The sequence below is a fragment of the Pituophis catenifer genome, unplaced genomic scaffold (assembly GCF_029215685.1).
Source record: "Pituophis catenifer annectens isolate HBS135680 unplaced genomic scaffold, rPitCat1.0.hap2 SCAF_3, whole genome shotgun sequence".
Taxonomy (NCBI): Eukaryota; Metazoa; Chordata; class Lepidosauria; order Squamata; family Colubridae; genus Pituophis; species Pituophis catenifer.
Window position 1 is genome coordinate 26,447,719 of NW_027256883.1, and position 19,325 is coordinate 26,467,043.

The 19,325-nt window shown below is 36.8% G+C and overlaps 1 protein-coding gene across 2 annotated transcripts in view; it reads right to left on the reverse strand.

The window, feature by feature from the left end:
• The window catches only part of VPS13B (vacuolar protein sorting 13 homolog B), a 316,205-nt gene that overhangs the window by 111,528 nt on the left and 185,352 nt on the right, over positions 1 to 19,325 (reverse strand). For both annotated transcript variants that reach the window (XM_070940432.1, XM_070940433.1), the window contains exons 33-34: positions 12,293 to 12,983; positions 5,798 to 5,935 (exon numbers count right to left, since the gene is read on the reverse strand). In XM_070940432.1, coding sequence (XP_070796533.1) covers positions 5,798 to 5,935; positions 12,293 to 12,983 — 829 coding nt within the window. The remainder of the gene's footprint in view (positions 1 to 5,797; positions 5,936 to 12,292; positions 12,984 to 19,325) is intronic.

Genomic DNA, 19,325 nt, shown 5'->3' on the forward strand with positions numbered 1-19,325 from the left:
CTTTTTGGTTTTCATGAAGATGGTAAAAAGAAAATTACTTTGGACGGCATTGATGTTTGTGCACTGCAGCATTTTTCATTCCATTCCATTCCATTTTATTTTATTTTTATGATGTATAGAGTCTTTTGGACTGGGGATTTATGGCTGTTGTTTTATTAGTTTTATTGCATTAATCATACTGTAGAAATTTTATTTTTTATATTAAATATGTAAGCCACTGAGAATCTTGGATTATCGCAGGATATAAGTACAGTAAACAAACGAACATAATATTCTCTTGGATCTCACTCCCTCTGTAATCCTTGTCTGACAGTTTGATTAGAGGCAAATGCACAAATTGATCCTATATCCATTTTGACATATTAATATGTACCCTCTCCAATGACACAATTTACAAAATTCTATTTTCATTCTCTCTCCGATTTACTTTCTTTATTCGTTTATATTTCTTCAATATTAGGGCTGTGCAAGTCCTCTGTAAAAGTTCACTGAAATCCATGGGAATAGATAAGCAGCAGCTCCCATTAAAGCAGCTGCATCTTTTCCTAGGCTTTTTGTAAGGTATTTCCAACTATCTCTAGTGATTTGATGTATAGCCGTTTTTCATTTTCTCCAACAAAATACATCCTTAAGAATTGTGTTTAAAACCATTTTTTTCTTTCCCCCTTTTAGCTAATTGAAATCCCTCACCACAAAGGATCAGAAAACGAATAGAACTCTGAATTTACTTGGGAAAGTAAGATTAATTGTTATTTTCTTTAATTAGCAAAACATATGGTTAATGGATACTCCAAAGTCTTGTGCCTATTAGCCTGTTATATATCTGTAAGCTGATATTTAGCCTGCATCAAAAATATTCCAAGCATTCTTATTATGTGGGTCTTCTCATCAACACACCAAATGGTTTCTAAGCATTATCAAGAAAAGTCTGAAAGTCTGGTAAGATCTTAATGTGTTCAATTTCCTTGTTGAATTGCATTGTTCTAGTTTAACTATTAACTTTAAAATCTCACATTTTTTGTTATCATCTGGAGTACATACACTTAGAAGTGTAATTGATGGCAACAGAACTTACTTCCAAATAAGATTTTTTTCAGCAGAAATTTTGCTTCTTCAGCTGATGCTGTCTGATAGGCATGTTCCTTAATGACATTTTTAGATCTTTGCAATAGGAAAACTTTTGCTAATTTCTTCTTTTCTTCTTGGTCCAAATGCTAAGGCTGAAGACCTTGCTAAATTTCTTCCTTCTTCTGGAAGTGCTTTTATAAAGGGAAGAATGTCAAGGTGTTTCGGGAGTTGGCAAGTAAAGACAGCATATTTCCAAAGAACCAATTTGTTTTGGGCTTTCTAAAAAATTGGTTTCATCCTGCATATGTCAGTATACTACATGCACTTTCTAACTGATGAGATGCACATATTCCTGGAGTAAAACTAGACTTTGATTGAGTGTATAGTATCCAAATGTTTATGAATCCTTATCATTAATAGGGATTGCTACATGAGATAGTGACCTAGTAACCCAGCCTCCCCATTTTCCTGTTTTACTAAGCAGTGATATATAAAAGTTTCAACTGACTAAACCATGATAGGCAAGTGCCACATCTATGGGCTATCTGACATAAGCTATGGCATATGAAATATATATGATTTGAATGTAAGAAGACTAAATGGTAAAAAGCAAGAATGAGCTATTGGAATGAAAGTAAAAGAAAACAGATACAGATGCCATGTCCACGAAACCAACAGAAGAAGGATGGATGTAATAGATATGAATGAAAATGTTCTGATTCTGTGGAGTGGAGATGGAACTGAGCATCTTTTAAAATCCACAATCCAGCAACATTTTTTCTAATATAAGTGAAAATAATTACAGATGGATAGGATTGAATAGGAGAAGAATATGAAAGGCAAAAACAATATTATGTATTATAAATACCTTCGACTGATGAAAAAAAAATCCCATTTGAAGTCCCAAAGATGTTTTTCCAAAAAGCAACTGGACTTTCTTGGGGGTTTTTCCTTGAAAATGTTTCCCTTCTCATTCAAGGAGCTTCTTCAGTTTTGGCTGAAGAAGTCAGAACTGAAGAAGCTTCTTGGGTGAGAAGTGAAAGGTTTTCAATGAAAAAAACAAGAAAGAAAGTCCAGTTGCCTTTTGGAAAAGCACCTTTAGAACCACTATGACCTGGATGATTGAGAATCTCCACAGACATTCCCACTTGCAGCTTTTCCTAGAACTGTCCTTTGCAACCAACTAAACCATATTTATTTGAGAGAATATTTGGTCTTTGGCATAATTCACTTCCTCTAACAAAAGAATTCAGCGTTATAACTATACAGTATCACTGTCTCAAAAAGATATTTGTAAAAAAAGTAATGAAAAAATAACCTTACCCAAGTACTGAAATGCTTTTGCAAATAACCCTAAATTAATCAGAAAAGTATGTACTCCGGTCAGTTCCCTTCTCATATATCATCTCTCATTAAATTATATATAAAAAAACTCATTTCAAAGTTAAGCAACACAATGGTTAACAAAACTGTTAAACTGGGATCAAATGAGCACATTCCTACATTTATATATGATGTCATATTAGACAGCCTATAATTGAACTCTCTGAGAAATATGATTTTTCAAAAGAGTAACTATCTGATCTCATGCTACTTTTTCGTCCATAGACTGACTGTGATGGAAACAGGTGATCCTGCTTTCAATTACAGAGGGCTAGCATACCAGTGTGAGGCCTGGATTAGTTCACCTTCTCACAGGGAATTTGTCTCAGTTGGGAATGGATTTATTATGGCTTCACACATGGAACGGAGCTCATGTCAACTGAGGGCAATGACACATCATATGATTCAAATTAACCTGCTGTGGACTGTTCTGCAGGGCTGAGATTGTATATTAAAATGACGACATTTTAAAACAGCTTGAAAGAAACCAGGATTGTCCAAGTGCAATGGTTCCAATTTGTTCCAACTAATCTATCACCTGCTGGAGATATTATTGTATTGGGACTTCTGGTAGCTGCTCCTTTCCAGTTTTCTCCAAACCACTGACCTTGCTAATGGGTACAATTGTTTCCTTTGGAGTAAAGAGGACAGAATCTGTACAAAGTGCTTTTTTATGGATGGCTGGATGTATGTATGTTATTCATCACAAAATGCAAACAACAGAAGGGAGAGAAGGGAAACCCTAGAAATGCAGAGCTCATTCAGCAACCTTTTATTTCTCATTCTTAATATATTTCTCAATTTGAACTGGCTAAAGGTTTACAGCAAATCACTTTAGATAGTAAATTTTCAAGAAGCTTCATCATTTAATATATGGAGAACTTTCCAAGAAAATAACATGAACAGCTTGAAGATTTTTTGGACTTGTGTTTACATGTTAAATTTTATGAATCACTGACAGTTTTTGTAATATATTATTTCAAAAACTGTGATAAAGTGTGTTGAAAATTTTAATATTCCCTTATTCTACCATGTTTCCCTGAAAATAAGACCCTGTCTTATATTTTTTTGAGCCCTGAAATAAGCCCTTGGCCTTATTGCCACGCACTCAAAAGCCCGATTGGGCTTATTATCAGGGGATGTCTTATTTTGGGGAAAACAGGGTAGTTGTATACTTAAAAAGAAATAATACAAAAGTGTTAGTGATGGTTCACCAAAATTAAATGACCATTTGAATTTAATTGAAATTCATATCTAGTTGCAAATGATTCACCAGTGTTACATAAAATATTCAGAAATTTTAAGATAAATTAACTAATTGATTCATATTCTAAAAAAATAACTCTTGGCATATTGAAAAAGTACTGCAGTTTGACTGATGACAGAAGTTTTCTTCATTTTCCTATACAAGGCATTCTCTTACACCTGGCCTAACCCTGGAATAAACTGCCAGTCTCAAATAGCAATGCCTTCTTTCCACAGAGAAGGGATTACTCAACAAATAGCATGCCGAATATGGATTAAGGGTTACATGTTCAAATAATCCAGGAGTTTGGCTATAGAGCCAGGGTGTCTAGGACAGAATTGAAGAATTGTGTCTGGCAAGTCAAACAATATGCAATCATTATGTATGGGGAACCATCAATGAAACAACTGTCACACATCTAATGGATCTACCACCACATCAAAATGATGAAAGTAGCATTGTTCTGTAAATTCCACTCCAAGCAACAATCTTGCCTTGCATGGGTACAATGGTGTTTTTATCATTTGCCCCTCTTCTCTTCATGCAGACACTGTTGAACGCTTGAGAGAACACACAATATGTGTGCGCACCATTTAGTATAACTTCAAGCAGGCAATGCAAAATTTCTATTTGCTTAGTTCACTTATTGTTGACTGTGGAGTACATGGTCTCTATTATGGCTAGTGCTTATTCATGTTTAAAGTCTTCAATTTGAGCAATTAGAACAGCGGTTCTCAACCTGTGGGTCGGGACCCCTTTGGGGGTCGAACGACCCTTTCACAGGGGTCACCTTAGACCATTGGAAAACACATATTTTCAATGGTTTTAGGAATAATTTTATGATTGGGGGTCACCACAACATGAGGAACTGTATTAAAGGGTTGTGGCATTAGGAAGGTTGAGAACCAGTGAATTAGAAGCATTCTCAAATATTGAAGTAATTATGCCCCATTTAAGACATATAATCTGGCCTTCCCATCTACAGAGATTTTCATATGATACTGTGTTTTTGTCAAGAAATGTATCAAGAAATGAAATAACTGATATCATTACAGTACACTATTCTCTGTATAAACAACAAGGTATCATAATTGAAAGAAGGAATGTTATAAAATATACGAGCTACCTAAAGTTTCTGAATTTGGGCAGAATACAGGTGGAGTACAGATAGTTCTTGGTTAACAACCACTCATTCAGCAACTATTCAAAGTTATGACAATGCTGTATGAGTGGTACTTATCACTTTCTGGTCAGTATACCACTCTTGCAATCATACAGTTGAGAACTGGGCACTTGGTAACTGCCTCACACTTATGAAAGTTGCAGCAACTTATGTTCACATTATCACCATTACCAAATCTTCTCTGCAGGCTTCCCATAAGCAAAGTTAGTGGGGAAGTCTATGGGGAATGTTGTAACTTTTTCTCCCAAGGGACCTCGTATTCTGTGTCACATTCACATTGCAGCACCCCCTTTGCAGCCCATATGCACTCACACAGCATCACAGCAACCTATCTGCATGCTGCATGCACTCATGCAGTGCTGCAGCAACCTCTCCACAACCCTCATGTGGTATTACAGCAACATCTCCATAGTCCACATGCACACGAGTACCGCAACCTTTATCCCCAACTGCATAAATCCCTCTCCAGCTTTATGTAATCATATAGCTCTGTAGCATTCCCTCCCCAGCCCACACATACTTGCCATAGCACATAGTTGTAATCACATCAGATTCTTGCTGATCATCAGATCATAAGGATCTGGAAATTTTGATTAAAGATGGCAATGACTGCCCTTGCCGTAAGTGATGCATCACGTGATACTGTGCTTTATGACCACATTGTGTAACAATGGGAATTCCTGTCCCAATTACCATCCTTAAGCAACTACAGCTTGTAAATAAATGGAAGAAGTCTTCATTCAGTGAATACCAATTGTTAACTCAAGTTTGGAAGTTGAGTTACTGTACATTAATTTTTTTAATGATAACAATGGAGAAAAGAATCTCCACACTTATGATCTGTGCCTGTTGCTCCAAGAAACATAATTAATATATTAAGTTTAGAATATCAATTGACAATTGTTGGTCATTCTTACCTGGGCCATTGAGGAAGTCTTTAATCTTCAATGTTATGAGAGGAGGTGGAATACCACTTTTAGCATCTATTTCCCCTGCTACTGTCTGTAACCAGGTCTTACAGTAGTCAAGTGTCTCTGGGAGAGTTTTTCCAGGATCTACAAATGATAAGAAGACCATTTATGACATAGTTGATTAAATCACTAACAGTATTAAAATAAGACAAACTTTATTCTGTACATAATACTGTATCTAATTCAGGGCACATATAAATTCTGTATTATGTTAATTACACATTAGTAAAAAGTATTGATTGCCAAATATTATCATCACCAAATGTAAAAGCCATCAGGAATGGACAAATAAGCTTATTATATCTGAAATATCTCTAGTAATTGTGCATCTAATAAGGTCTATGATCTAAATTTTATTTCTTCTAGTAATGCATTTAGATTTTCTTCAGATGTCTTTAAAAATGACATCTGCCCCAAAATAAAAGAAACTAAAGAGATCAGAAAGCCACATGGTTCGAGATGCAATAGAGTGCTTCTACTTATGGGTTATTTGATACAGTTTATAGTTTCACTGACACTTCAATCCCTTTTTACAGCCATACTTTTGAAGTTGACTTCAGTAGCTTTTCCTCTTGGTTCTCTTTAATGGGACCTCTTTGCTGAATTCTTAATATTCCCAATTGTGACTAAAAGTTCACATTTGGTACCTCTCAGCTCTATGCCTTTCTTCATGTCCAGGACACCATATATGAGAAATCAAAACTGCATAAAACCATTTAGGGGGTTTTGGCTGGTCACTTCCTTTGCTTTATTTGTTTGTTTTTCTAAAGTTGATTAGAGCTGAACAATAAAAGAATATAAGTAAATCTCAATTATGTCATATCAACTTCATGACACTTACTCCTCTTCTGTTACATAATGGTGTTTACCAAAAATTTAAAAAACAAAAACAAAAAACCCTAACCATGCCCTTTAGATAATTTAAGGATTTTGCCAACCTGCATTATTCATTTCAACAGACTGTTCTCTTTTTAAGCACACAAGCTTCAAACTTTAGCATAACGGCTTCATAATTATAGCCAGCACATGGTAACACAGTATGAGTTTTAGCACATCAAGTCTCTCTTGGAATGTATTATTTAGTGTAATCATGATTCAGAAAACCTGGCAGGAATTGTGTTACATGAATGACAAAGGAATTTAAGGATTGTCAGTCCTATCAGCAAAGGAGAAACGGAATTTATTGTCTGACAAATGAATGCACTCAATTTGGCAATATATTTTTTAAATTTTAGATGTGTATTTCAATATGTAAAAGCAATCTAATGTGATTTAAGCAGATTAATGTCACAGAATTAAAAAAAAAAAAACAAGTCCCAGTCTAATCAGACACATTGTGAAAAACTAAAATTAATGGCTATGTAGAAGAGCATGGTGTTCTGAAAAATTGGAAATGCCTTCTGCTAAGCAAATTTTTGCTGTATCATTTTATTTTTATGACTTTTTTAAAAAAAATGGGAGACTTGGTATGGATGGAAATTGTCCATTCAGAAAAAAATGATCCTCCACAGCCAGTTAGTCAGAGTCATTACTGAGAAAATATGTTTTAAACGAAACTAGGCTTTTGCTTCTGACTTTTGCAATTAAAGGAAATGGCAGCTTTGGGCAACCAGTAATTCATAGCTGCTTCTGGGCACATTTGTTATTGGGGGGGGGGACGACTTCACGGGTTCTGTTAAGTGATTCTTAATATTGAAAATAATCAATCAATAGACTATTTGATCATGTTTGGATAAGGTAAAGGTAAGGGTTCCCCTCACACATATGTGCTAGTCGTTCCCGACTCCAGGGGGCGGTGCTCATCTCCGTTTCAAAGCCGAAGAGCCAGCGCTGTCCGAAGACGTCTCCATGGTCATGTGGCCGGCATGAATAAATGCCAAAAGTGCATGGAACGCTGTTACCTTTCCACCAAAGGTGGTCCCTATTTTTCTACTTGCAGTTTTACGTGCTTTCGAACTGCTAGGTTGGCAAAAGCTGGGACAAGTAACAGGAGCTGACCCCGTTATGTGGCACTAGGGATTTGAACTGCTGAACTGCCGACCTTTCGATCGACAAGCTCAGCGTCTTAGTCACTGAGCCATGCATCTCTCATGTTTGGATAAGAGCATCCTTTTAGGGAAAAAAATGAAATAATAACCTTCCCCTCATAACACTAGGAGAGGGAAAATAGTTAAGTGACTGTCAACATAGTAAAAATTCAGGGTTCAGTTGGGATCTTCATTATGTGGGCACAATGGAGAAATCCAATTTTTTTACTATCGGTGGGCGTGGCTTGGTGGGTGTGGTGTGGCTTGGTGGGCGTGGCACAGGAAGGATACTGCAAAATCTCTATTCCCACCCCACTCTGGGGCCAGCCAGAAGTGGTATTTGCCAGTTCTCCAAACTACTCAAAATTTCCACTACCAGTTCTGCAGAACCTGTCAGAACCTGCTGGATTTCACCCGTGTGTGCAGAATTTAACATCTTAACTATTATTTTTGCATCTTATCTTAGAAAGGAAATGAACAAAATTATGTCATTTATGGAAAGGAGAGAATTTCAGCATAATAGAATTTAGCTAAATGAATTCAAGTGATGATCAAGCATGTTGCGAGGTACTGAAAGAATTTGAAAATGTGACCATAGAACCATTCTCAATAAATTTTCAAGATTAGTCAGATCCTTGAATACTGAATGAGAACAAATGTCATCCCCATCTTCAGAAAGGGAAAGGAGGAAGACATAAGCAAGAACAATGCTGTAAATCTAGCATCTTTACTAGGTAAGGTTCTTGAACAGATTATGAAGCAGCATGTTTCTGAGCCCATGGATAGACATTTTACATTTAATAGGATCTAAGAGGGGTATATCATAAATAAACCATGTCATGCTAACTCTACAGTATCTCTTTCTTTCATAGAATTACTTGGTTAGTAGGTCAGGAATGCCACAGGCACATTATCACTGGTCTTCAGCAAACTATTCAACAGAGTACCTTCTGATGCTGTTCATAAAATGGTAAAATATGAACCAAATGATGCTCCTGTTTTATGAAATTACAATCAGCTTAATTACCATCCCCAAAGATGATCAATGTTTCTAGCCTGAAGGAAAGCATAATGTGAAGTGTTCTGAGCCCTGTGTAATTCAACGTTTTTTTATTAATGTTTGGGGTGAAAGAGTTGGAAAGAAACTTTAAAAGTTTGTAGATGACACAAAACTAATCTTTTAGATGAACGATAGATCAAAAAAATGATAGATCAAAAGAGCCTTGATAGTACAGGGGTTTAGTGCACCCTGTTATTAACACAGCTGCCTGCAATTTCTGCTGGTTCGAATCTCTCCAAGGCTCAAGGTTGACTCAGCCTTCCATCCTTTCTAAGGTAGGTGAAATGAGGACCCAGTTTGTGGGGGCAATAAGCTGACTTTGTATAAAAATATACAAAAGAATGAAGGCTATTGCTTAACGCATTGTAAGCCGCCCTGAGTCTCCGGAGAAGGGCGGCATATAAATCAAATTAAAAAAAAAAAAAAAAGATCTAGGCAGGCTTGAGCAGTGGACTGAAATGAATAGGATGGAATTTAAGTAAAAAATGTGAAGTTCTGTATTTGTGTAGGAAAAAATATAAGGCACAAATTATAAGACGGAAGAGACTTGGCTTGGCAGTACAGGCAGTCCTTAATTTACAACAATTTGTTTAGCAACCATTGGAAGTTACCAAGACACTGAAAAAAGGGACTTACAACTGGTCTTTGCATTTGCAATAGTTGCAGCATCCCCATGATCATGCGATCAAAATTCAGGTGCTGGGCAATTGGCATGTATTTATGACAGTTGCAGTATCCTGGGGTCACATGATTTCTCTTTACGACCTTCCCACCTGGTTTCTGACAAACAAAATCAATGGGGAAAGCCCAATTCGCTTAATGACCGTGTGATTCACCTAGCAACTGCAATGATTTGCTTAACAACCATAGCAAAACAGATTGCAAAATCAGATGTGATTCACTTAACCATCTTCTTTAGCAATGGAAATTCTGTTCCAAACTGTGGTTATACGTTTAGGACTATTTGTAGTAATTACATAATGGACTTATCTGTCCTTCTCAACAACATATGAAATGTGAATCAGGAGTCAAATGCAGATGCTAAAAAGGCACAATGCCACTTTGGAGTGTATTTAATAGAAACACAGAATGCAGATCATAGATTGCATTCTACTCTCCCTTCATCAGACTCCATTTCTAAACATTGCCTCAATTTCTGGTAAGGTTCAAAAAGAAGAGTAAATACAAGTGCAAAGGATAGTTACCAAGAAGCCAAGCCTTATGGGGAATGATGAAAGGATCTGGGTATATCGATAGTCCTCGACTTACAACAGTTTATTTAGTGACTTTTCAAAGTTATGACGCACTGAAAAAAGTGACATGACCCTTTTTCACACTTAACACCTTTTCGGCATCACCAGAGTCACGTGATCAAAATTCAGATGCTTGGGCAACTGACTCATATTTAGTCATTTGTCAGATATGCCGTAGTAGAACCTACACTGAGCGGAGGGATAAGACTAAATGACTTCCATGGCTTTTCCAAATCTATCACTCCATGAAATCAACATCAGAAGGGCACCTTTAATTTGAATGGATGAGACTAGATAATGGAAGCACAGGAAAAAGCTCTTAGAAAGAGTAATTAAACGAACTCTCTGCCAACCTTGGCAGAGCCTTGGTGGCGCAGCAGACTAAAGTACTGTTAAGATAACACCAGCTGCCTACAATTATTGCAAGTTCAAATCTCACCAGGCTCAAGGTTGACTCAGCCTTCCATCCTTTCGAAGGTAGGTAAAATGAGGACCCGGATTGTGGGGGCAATAAGCTGACTTTGTATAAAAAAGAACATCGCTTAGGGGAGCCCGAAAGCCCTACTAAGCAGGTATATACAAAAGTATGAAGACTATTGCTTAACGCATTGTAAGCTGCCCTGAGTCTCTGGAAAAGGGCAGCATATAAATCGAACCAATAAATAAATAAATAAAAACTTCCCCAACTTATTCTGGCTGTCCATCATTTCAGAAGATAAGTAACTCCTTCGATATGCCAGTCACAGAACCTGTGAATTTTTGCATACTAAATCATTTATAGCTTTTAAAAGAACTATGATGTTGTGTACTTTTAAGTATATAAGTAATTAATATGAAAATTTAAGTAGAAATGAAAATTAACATTGCCTAACTGTCCTGTGAAGCTAAAGAACTTTTGCCTTAGATTGCAAATGATGTTGCAACTACCACGACCACTACCCCCCCAAAAATCCAACCAATCTGCTTTGGAATTCTAACATATTCTGACTGATTTAACACATGAAACTACAGAACACTTTTCAGAGTGACATGAATAATTCACTGAAGCAAGTCTTATGACTGAGAAAAAAAAATCTCATGGAGAAAATTTAGCAAGACAGGCTAAAGTTGAGATATTGCACCCAGTTGATGTAGTGGTTAAGCCATCAGGCCAGAAATTGGGAGACCATAAATTCTAATTCTGCCTTGGGCACAATGCCATCTGGGTGAGCATGGACCAGACATTCTCTTTCAGACCTAAGAAGCAGGGAAACTGCTGCTGAAATCTTGCAAGAAAACTGTAGGGACTTGTCCAGCGGTTGCCAGGAGTCAAGACTGAAGGGAAAAAAATACAGACTATCAAGACTATCAGACATTATAGCTGAAAGAATAAACCTTAAATAAACCTAAGAAGGAAATGTAGAAATGAAGAGAACAAGAGGAATCTATTGAGAAAGAAAGAATATAGTAGAAGAGTACAAAAAAATAAATAAATACCTGAGATGGGGAAGAAGTAAAAGGAGCAATGATCAAACAGAACAAAACAATGCATATACCCAACCCAAGACGGAGCTCTGATTTACAAGAGTGCCTGTAATATTCAGCATAACTTTTCAAAAGATCTTGACCAGTTCCAGTACCCAAGTAGGGCAACAAGAGACTTATACCAGACTTATTTTTCTTTGAATATTTTGAGTTGAACATATTACCCAAAAGGTTTTTCTTGTGTTTAAGAGCACCCGAAACTGTCTAATTTCTTACAACAAGTAGGAATTATAATAGTACACGGCCACAAACAGTGGAGTAATTAGATGGTTAAAAGGTAATTTATCTTGCCGTGTATGCGCTAGTAATTGTGTGTAAGAGATTAGGGGAGGGGACAGGAAACCAACATGAAAATGTTAGAACATTTAAAAAAAACTGTAGAACCACTGTATTCTGTTGCTTTCCTGGTATTTTTAAGTTAGTGAATCAAATTATGTAGCCAATAAAATCAGCTCAAGCTACTGAATAAATAACCTCACGTTTATCTAGAATAAACTTTTTTTTTCTTTTTGTTCACACCTGAACAAAAAAAATTAGGCAGTGAATCTATGACCTTAAGAATAGTAAATAATCTTACCTGTACACTTGTAATCTGATGCGACACCTTTGAGGACAGCATCAAACACAGATATTTCCACTCTTTGTTTTCTATGATGACAGCTTAAGATAAAAGATGGTTGCGATACAACCAGGTGCAAAAATGGCTCTAACTGCAAGTCTCCAGTTCCTCTGCGACCAGGCTGCCGGACAATAGTTACTCCCAAGGCTTGTCTAGCAGATGATCTTGTAGAAGCATGAAGACTTTCCAAAGATATAAGACCTGATTTTTTCCCAGAGGGCAATGAACTGTTGCAGTTTAGAAGATCATCTGCTGTTACTGATGAAAAACCTGCTTTGTCAGATTTCTTGCACTCATCAACTGCTTCTGGAAGGTTTAATGAACTTTTGATGGTTTTTTCACCCTCTTTTTGATCTTCCTGTGATTTTGATTTAAGTAAAGTAGTACATGAATAAGTCATGAAGGAGAATCGGCTGGCAGTAATAAAAATGTCAAATGGAATAAAGTTCAGGTTCTTCACTATAGAAGACTGTCGGGAAGGTTGGGCAATGCGATGTTGGCTGGTGCCGCTATGTTGTTCTATTTGGACTATTCTGATTTTAACACTGTCACTGCCAATGCCACTGTCCTGGGCTCCACTATAACGTGAAGATGTTTCAGCTGTACCCCCATCAGCTGTATCCATCTTCTTCTGTTCCTGTTTGAAAACCTAGAAAGGAAAACACTGTATCATAAAATTGCTACTCTCAAAGATTTCCATTCCTACATTAAACAATTGCTATATAAACGAACGAGAAAAAAAATCAAGTCAGATACATTTCTGTAAAAAAGAAAAGTTCGCTAAGTTAACTTTTGAAACAGAAAATCACTCATGAAAACTTATCAGGTGTTTAGTCCAGAGAGAATGATGACTCATAATGACAAGTTGGGAGAAAGAGGTAGATGAAGAAAATATTTCTAAGTTCAAATAATTTTTATTCAGATGCTATCAAGATACAATGTCATGATACAGTATTGAAAATCAAGTAACTGAAGAAATTAAACTGTTTTAAGCATTTAGATTTAAATAAAACTAAAATCTTGCTATTGTATTTTTTTGCGATATTGAAAAAGGGCACAATATCTATTTCATAAGTCAAAGCTGGCATGATTTATTAGAGGGGAATATCAACCTCATAATTGTTTTTTGTTTCATTACTGTATTAGATACAACACTATAATGGTCAATGCCTGGAATGTTCTACCTGACTCTGTTGTTACATCCTCACACCCCCATAGCTTCAACTTTAAACTGTCTACTGTGGACCTCACACCATTCCTAAGAGGTCTGTAAGGGGGCGTCATAAGCACATCAGCGTGCCTACTGTCCCTGTCCTACTATTCCCTACTTATTTGTACTCATTTCCTGTGTTCATGTCCATGTTTATACTTATACCTGTTACCTCGTACATGTTTGACAAACTAAATAAATAAAATAAAAATAAATAAATAAATCTTATAGATTTTGTGTTTGTGGAATAGAATCCTTTGCTAGGAACTCAAGGTCTTCTACATATCCATATGCAAATGTATCTTTGTGAGGTGGAACATTGCAGATAAGTAAACCCTTAAAAGTAGCCAGCACAAAAAAGGGTCTGTCCAATGAAAACAATTAATATTTTGGTCATATGCATTTAGGCTAGAAGATAAAGAATTAGCACACTGCTAACCACTGTGCTACTTTAACGCAGTGGTGAAATCCTCCTCGGATCGCCACCTGTTTGCTGCCTATGCATGAATGCTGCATGCCAAAAGCACGCTGTGCACACATGCACAGTGTGCACCAAATGCACGCTTTGCACTGAAAAAGAAGGTAAATAGGTAAATAGAACAGTGAGGGGGGAACAGTTGTGCTGCACAATTTAGCTTTGCTAGAAAGCCGGATTTCCTGCTTTCTAGCGAAGCTAAACCGCATGGCACAGCTGATCGTCGGAAATACAGATTTGAACAAACCAGTAGCTTTTTTAACTACTGGTTCGCCCAAACTGGTAGCTTTTTTTTACTATTGGTTCGCCAGAACCGGTAATTTTTATCACTACCGGTTTGCCCGAACCGGAGCTAACTGGTAGCATTTCACCCCTGCTTTAACGTTTAAAAAGAGTTTTATGTTCATTAACATCTAAGGCTAATCTAATATTTGCTGAAAACCTATTTTTTTAAAATGAAATGCTGGATGATGGGTTGCTCTATAGCAGGGGTGTCAAAGTCACATCGTCATGGCGCTGTCACATGACGTATTGGGACTTTTCCCCCCTTGCTAAACTGGGTGTAGGCGTGGCCAACGCATGATGCATCCGCCCCATGGGCCGGGAGTTTGACAGCACTGCTCTATAGCAATCCCCATTAACATCCAATCTATCTAATTACATCAAATTTAAGCCTAAAAGTATAAATAGGCAATTATATACTATAAACTAATCAAGCTTTTTCACTGAGTAATCTAAAAAAGATTCCAGCTATAGAACAAGCCAGTTCAGACTCAAATATTCAACTTTACATCAATGCATAATCCTGCATCACATTTTCACAAAAATATGCTCAATATGCCCACCAATCTGTCTTCAACAATCTGAAGACAGCATTGGATACAATTCTGACTTAAAGGTTTTACAAGAAATCAGCAGCAACCAAACCTTGCTTGTCATATATTTTGAGTGATTATATTATTCTGTGAAAATTTTTATTCTAATAAAATAGAACAATACAATTTATATTCTAATTCTTTGTTTCAATTAAGCCAGCTTTGCAGCCAAAAATGCTTATAGTTAATTATTCAAAAAGAAGGTAGTCATACACAAAAAAGCTCTGACTACAAACATAAATGGTATCAAAACAGAACAAACCAAGTGATTTAAATAGTGGTCCTTTAGTTGAAAGCAACAAGTTTGAGAACTTTCATCTTACAAACAGAGGCTTCAAATGTGCTTATTAGATGTGATAATCTATCAGGCTTCTATTTCAGCAGCAGATGAACTTCAGACCTAAGGCAATTTTGCTTTTATTCAATAGTGCATAATTCTGTCTTTATAAAGACATATTATCCTTAGATGTAGTTCAATAAAGATTCCCCGTACTTCTCAATTATCTCTAATGTTCCAAGACTTTATAAGGATCTTCTTCTCTAGCATATCATATCATATGAAAATCTGTCACTTGAGATTATGGCGCAATTCATCCTTGTAGACAAATTATTTAAGAAAAAAAATAACAACGAATGGTATCCCCTGCTATAGTCTGTCAGTTTAAGTGCTAAAAACAATGGTTCTGAAGAAAAGCATTTCTGAAATTAAACAATGCATTCTAGATCTTGAACTGAGTTGAATTGAATTGAAAGATCTAAGCTTTAAGTCATGCCTTAGGAAGCTTTTATTATAATTCTTTCCTCATTTAAATGATTTTTTAAAGATTTCTCCTCCCACCAACAAAAAGGCATTCACACTAATACCCTCAAAGTAAGCAAAGAACTAGTTTAATAACTTCTCTTATTCAGTTCTTCATTACATAACATCAAAAGTAACCACCAAAACAACAGCTAATGTCCTGTGGCATTGTGTAATATATCAAGTCTGGCAATCTACATTGATAGATCCGCTTCTTATTAAGGATATGGTTTGACTGAGACAAAGATTAAATAGGACCTACTAGCTGAAATGTCTATGAGGCGTTTGCTTCAAATAAATAAAATAATTAAATAAATTTTGCTCTCTATAAATCAAATTATATTTAATATTTCTAAATTTTAAAAACTTAGCTGATTTTTAAAAAATTAGACAAAAATCTATCAAGCAATACTAGTAGCTTCCTAGTTTAATAGCACTTAGACTTATATACCACTTCATAGTGCTTTACAGCATTCTCTAAACTGTTTACAGCATATTACCCCCAATAATCTGTGTCCTCATTTTACCAGTGTCGGAAGGATGTAAGGCTGAGTCAACCTTGAACTAGTCAGGATTGAACTCCTGGATGTGTGGGCAGAGCAAGCCTGCAATGCTGCATTCTAGCCATTGTGTCACCATAGCTCCTTTAAATCATATTAATAACCACCCAGGAAAATAAAATATGTTATACATTTTAACTCTCTTAAGTGTTAACTATGAGTCACAACACTGAAAAATTCAGAGGACTTTGATCAACTCAATGAAAGATGAAAACCGTAGACTGGTATTATAGAAGTAGAACTACAGAATGATTAGCTAGGTAATGTCTCACAAGATTTTAAAAGTAGGGTAACACTTGTGCATAGCAACACTCCAGCACTTTTCCAGAGTGTTGAATGTGGAAATTCTAGGAACTGTAATCCCAACACATCTAGAGGGTATCAATTTTGGAAAGACAGACATAAAAGGCACCAAAACCAAACACTAAGTCATCATCCCAACAGAATCCTTCTACATTGTTGCTTTCAAGGAAACAAATGATATTTCCAGAGAAGAATGCATATCTAGGACAAAGACACTTTCAGAAATGATTTTTATTGATTTTTAAAAAATTAATATTTTCCAATTTGAATTTTATAGCTACTGGAACTAATAAGACCAGGAACTTGCAAATATACAATAACAATAAACCTTGGTTCACAACTAAACTTAAACAACTACGTCGTACCAAAGAAGAAGCCTACAGAAAAGGTGATAGAATGCTGTACAATCAGGCCAGAAACATATTAACAAGGGAGATCAGAGCAGCAAAAAGAAGCTACTCTGACAAGCTAAGAAATCAGTTCTCAACAAACGAACCAGCAAACATGTGGAAAATTCTTAAAAATATCATCCGCTATGGCAAACCTCCTTCCCAGGCTGAAGGAAATCAACAACTGGCAGATGACCTGAACATGTTTTACTGCAGATTTTAAAGGAAACTACAGCCACCTATCTCCACAAACCCCATCCCAGACACACCAACAACAGCCAAGCCTCCTACAACTGACAAAATCCTATTGGGTTCACAACCCCTGGTGATCACAGAAAAGGAAGTGCAACATCTATTTCACAGACAAAAGCCAGGAAAAGCACCAGGCCCAGACAAGATAACTCCTTCTTGCTTAAAAGTTTGTGCTGACCAATTGGCCCCCCTCTTCACCCGAATCTTCAATAAATCACTAGAGATGTGCCATGTTCCTTCTTGCTTCAAACGCTCCACTATCATCCCAGTGCCGAAGAAGCCCTCCATCAAGGAACTGAATGACTACAGACCAGTTGCTCTAACATCTGTAGTTATGAAAATCTTTGAAAGGCTAGTGATGTCCCAACTGAAAACCATCATGGATCCACTGTTAGACCCCCCTGCAATTTGCATACCGAGCAAATAGATTGACAGATGATGCTGTTAATATGGCTCTGCACTACATCCTACAACATCTTGAATCTCCAAAGACCTACACAAGGGTCCTCTTTGTAGACTTTAGTTCAGCATTCAATACCATCATACCAGACATTCTTCTAACTAAACTAAATCAGCTAGCGGTACCTGAACACACTTGTAAGTGGATCACAAGCTTCCTAACAGACAGGAAGCAGCAGGTGAAGCTAAGCAAAATCATATCAGACACCTGTACAATTAGCATACCCCCCCCCAAAGCACAAAGGATGTGTGCTTTCTCCACTTCTCTTCTCTCTATATACCACTGACTGCATCTCAAATGATCCATCTGTTAAACTACTGAAGTTTGCAGATGATACAACATTGATTGATCTTATTTGAGACAACAATGAATCCGCATACAGATGGGAGGTTGAACAACTGGCCTCGTGGTGCAACAGGAACAATCTGGAATGGAACACACTCAAAACCATAGAAATGGTGGTAGACTTTAGGAGAAATCCTTCCATACTACCACCTCTTACAATACTAGACAACACAGTATCAACAGTAGAGAACCTCAAATTTCTAAGTTCTATCATATCTCAAGACCTAAAATTGAAACCTAACATCAAAAATGTCATAAAAAAAACACAACAAAGAATGTTCTTTCTATGCCAACTCAGGAAGCTCAAACTGCCCAAGGAGCTGCTGATAAAGTTCTACAGAGGAACTATTGAGTCTGTCATCTGCACCTCTATAACTGTCTGGTTTGGTTCTGCAACCCAACAAGACAGACACAGACTTCAGAGGATAATTAGAACTGCAGAAAAACCAATTACTATCAACCTGCCTTCCATTGAGGACCTGCATACTGCACGAGTCAAAAGGAGGGCTGTGAAAATATTTATAGACCCCTCGCATCTTGGACATAAGTTGTTTCAACGCCTACCCTCAAAGCAACGCTATAGAGCACTCTACACCAAGACAACTAGATACAAGAACAGTTTTTTCCTGAATGCCATCACTCTGCTAAACGGATAATTCCCTCAACACTGTCAAACTATTCACATTAGGCTGCATTACTATTGCTATTGTTCTTCTCATCATTCCTGTCGCCCATCTCCTCCCACTTCTGACTCATGACTGTAACTTTGTTGCTTGTATCCTTGCGATTTATATTGATATTGTTTCCTAGTATGATTTGATTGCTTATTGTACCATATAACTGTCACTAGGTTTTGTGCCTTGTGATTCTTGACGAGTGTATCTTGTCTTTTTATGTACACTGAGAGCATATGCACCAAAGACAAGTTCCTTGTGTGTCCAATCACACTTGGCCAATAAAGAATTCTATCTATCTATCTATCTATCTATCTATCTATCTATCTATCTATCTATCTATCTATCTATCTATCTATGCCTTTGAAGCAGGCACAAATTGGTGATGTTAAAATATGAATACTGTTTGAAGCAGTGGTGAAATCTGAACTGGTTTACTACTGGTTCTCTGGCTGCGCATGCACAGTGCGCACCACACACCAAATGTGAGGTGCGCATACACAGTGCAGGCCAAAAAGAGGTAAGTAGAACAGCGCACGAGGGGGGAGTGTGATAAGCTGTGGCGCGCAAGCGGTTTTTTTACTTTTAAAAGCATTGCTTTTAAAAGTAAAAAAAAAAGCCTCTGACGATCGCGCTACTCAGTTGGGAT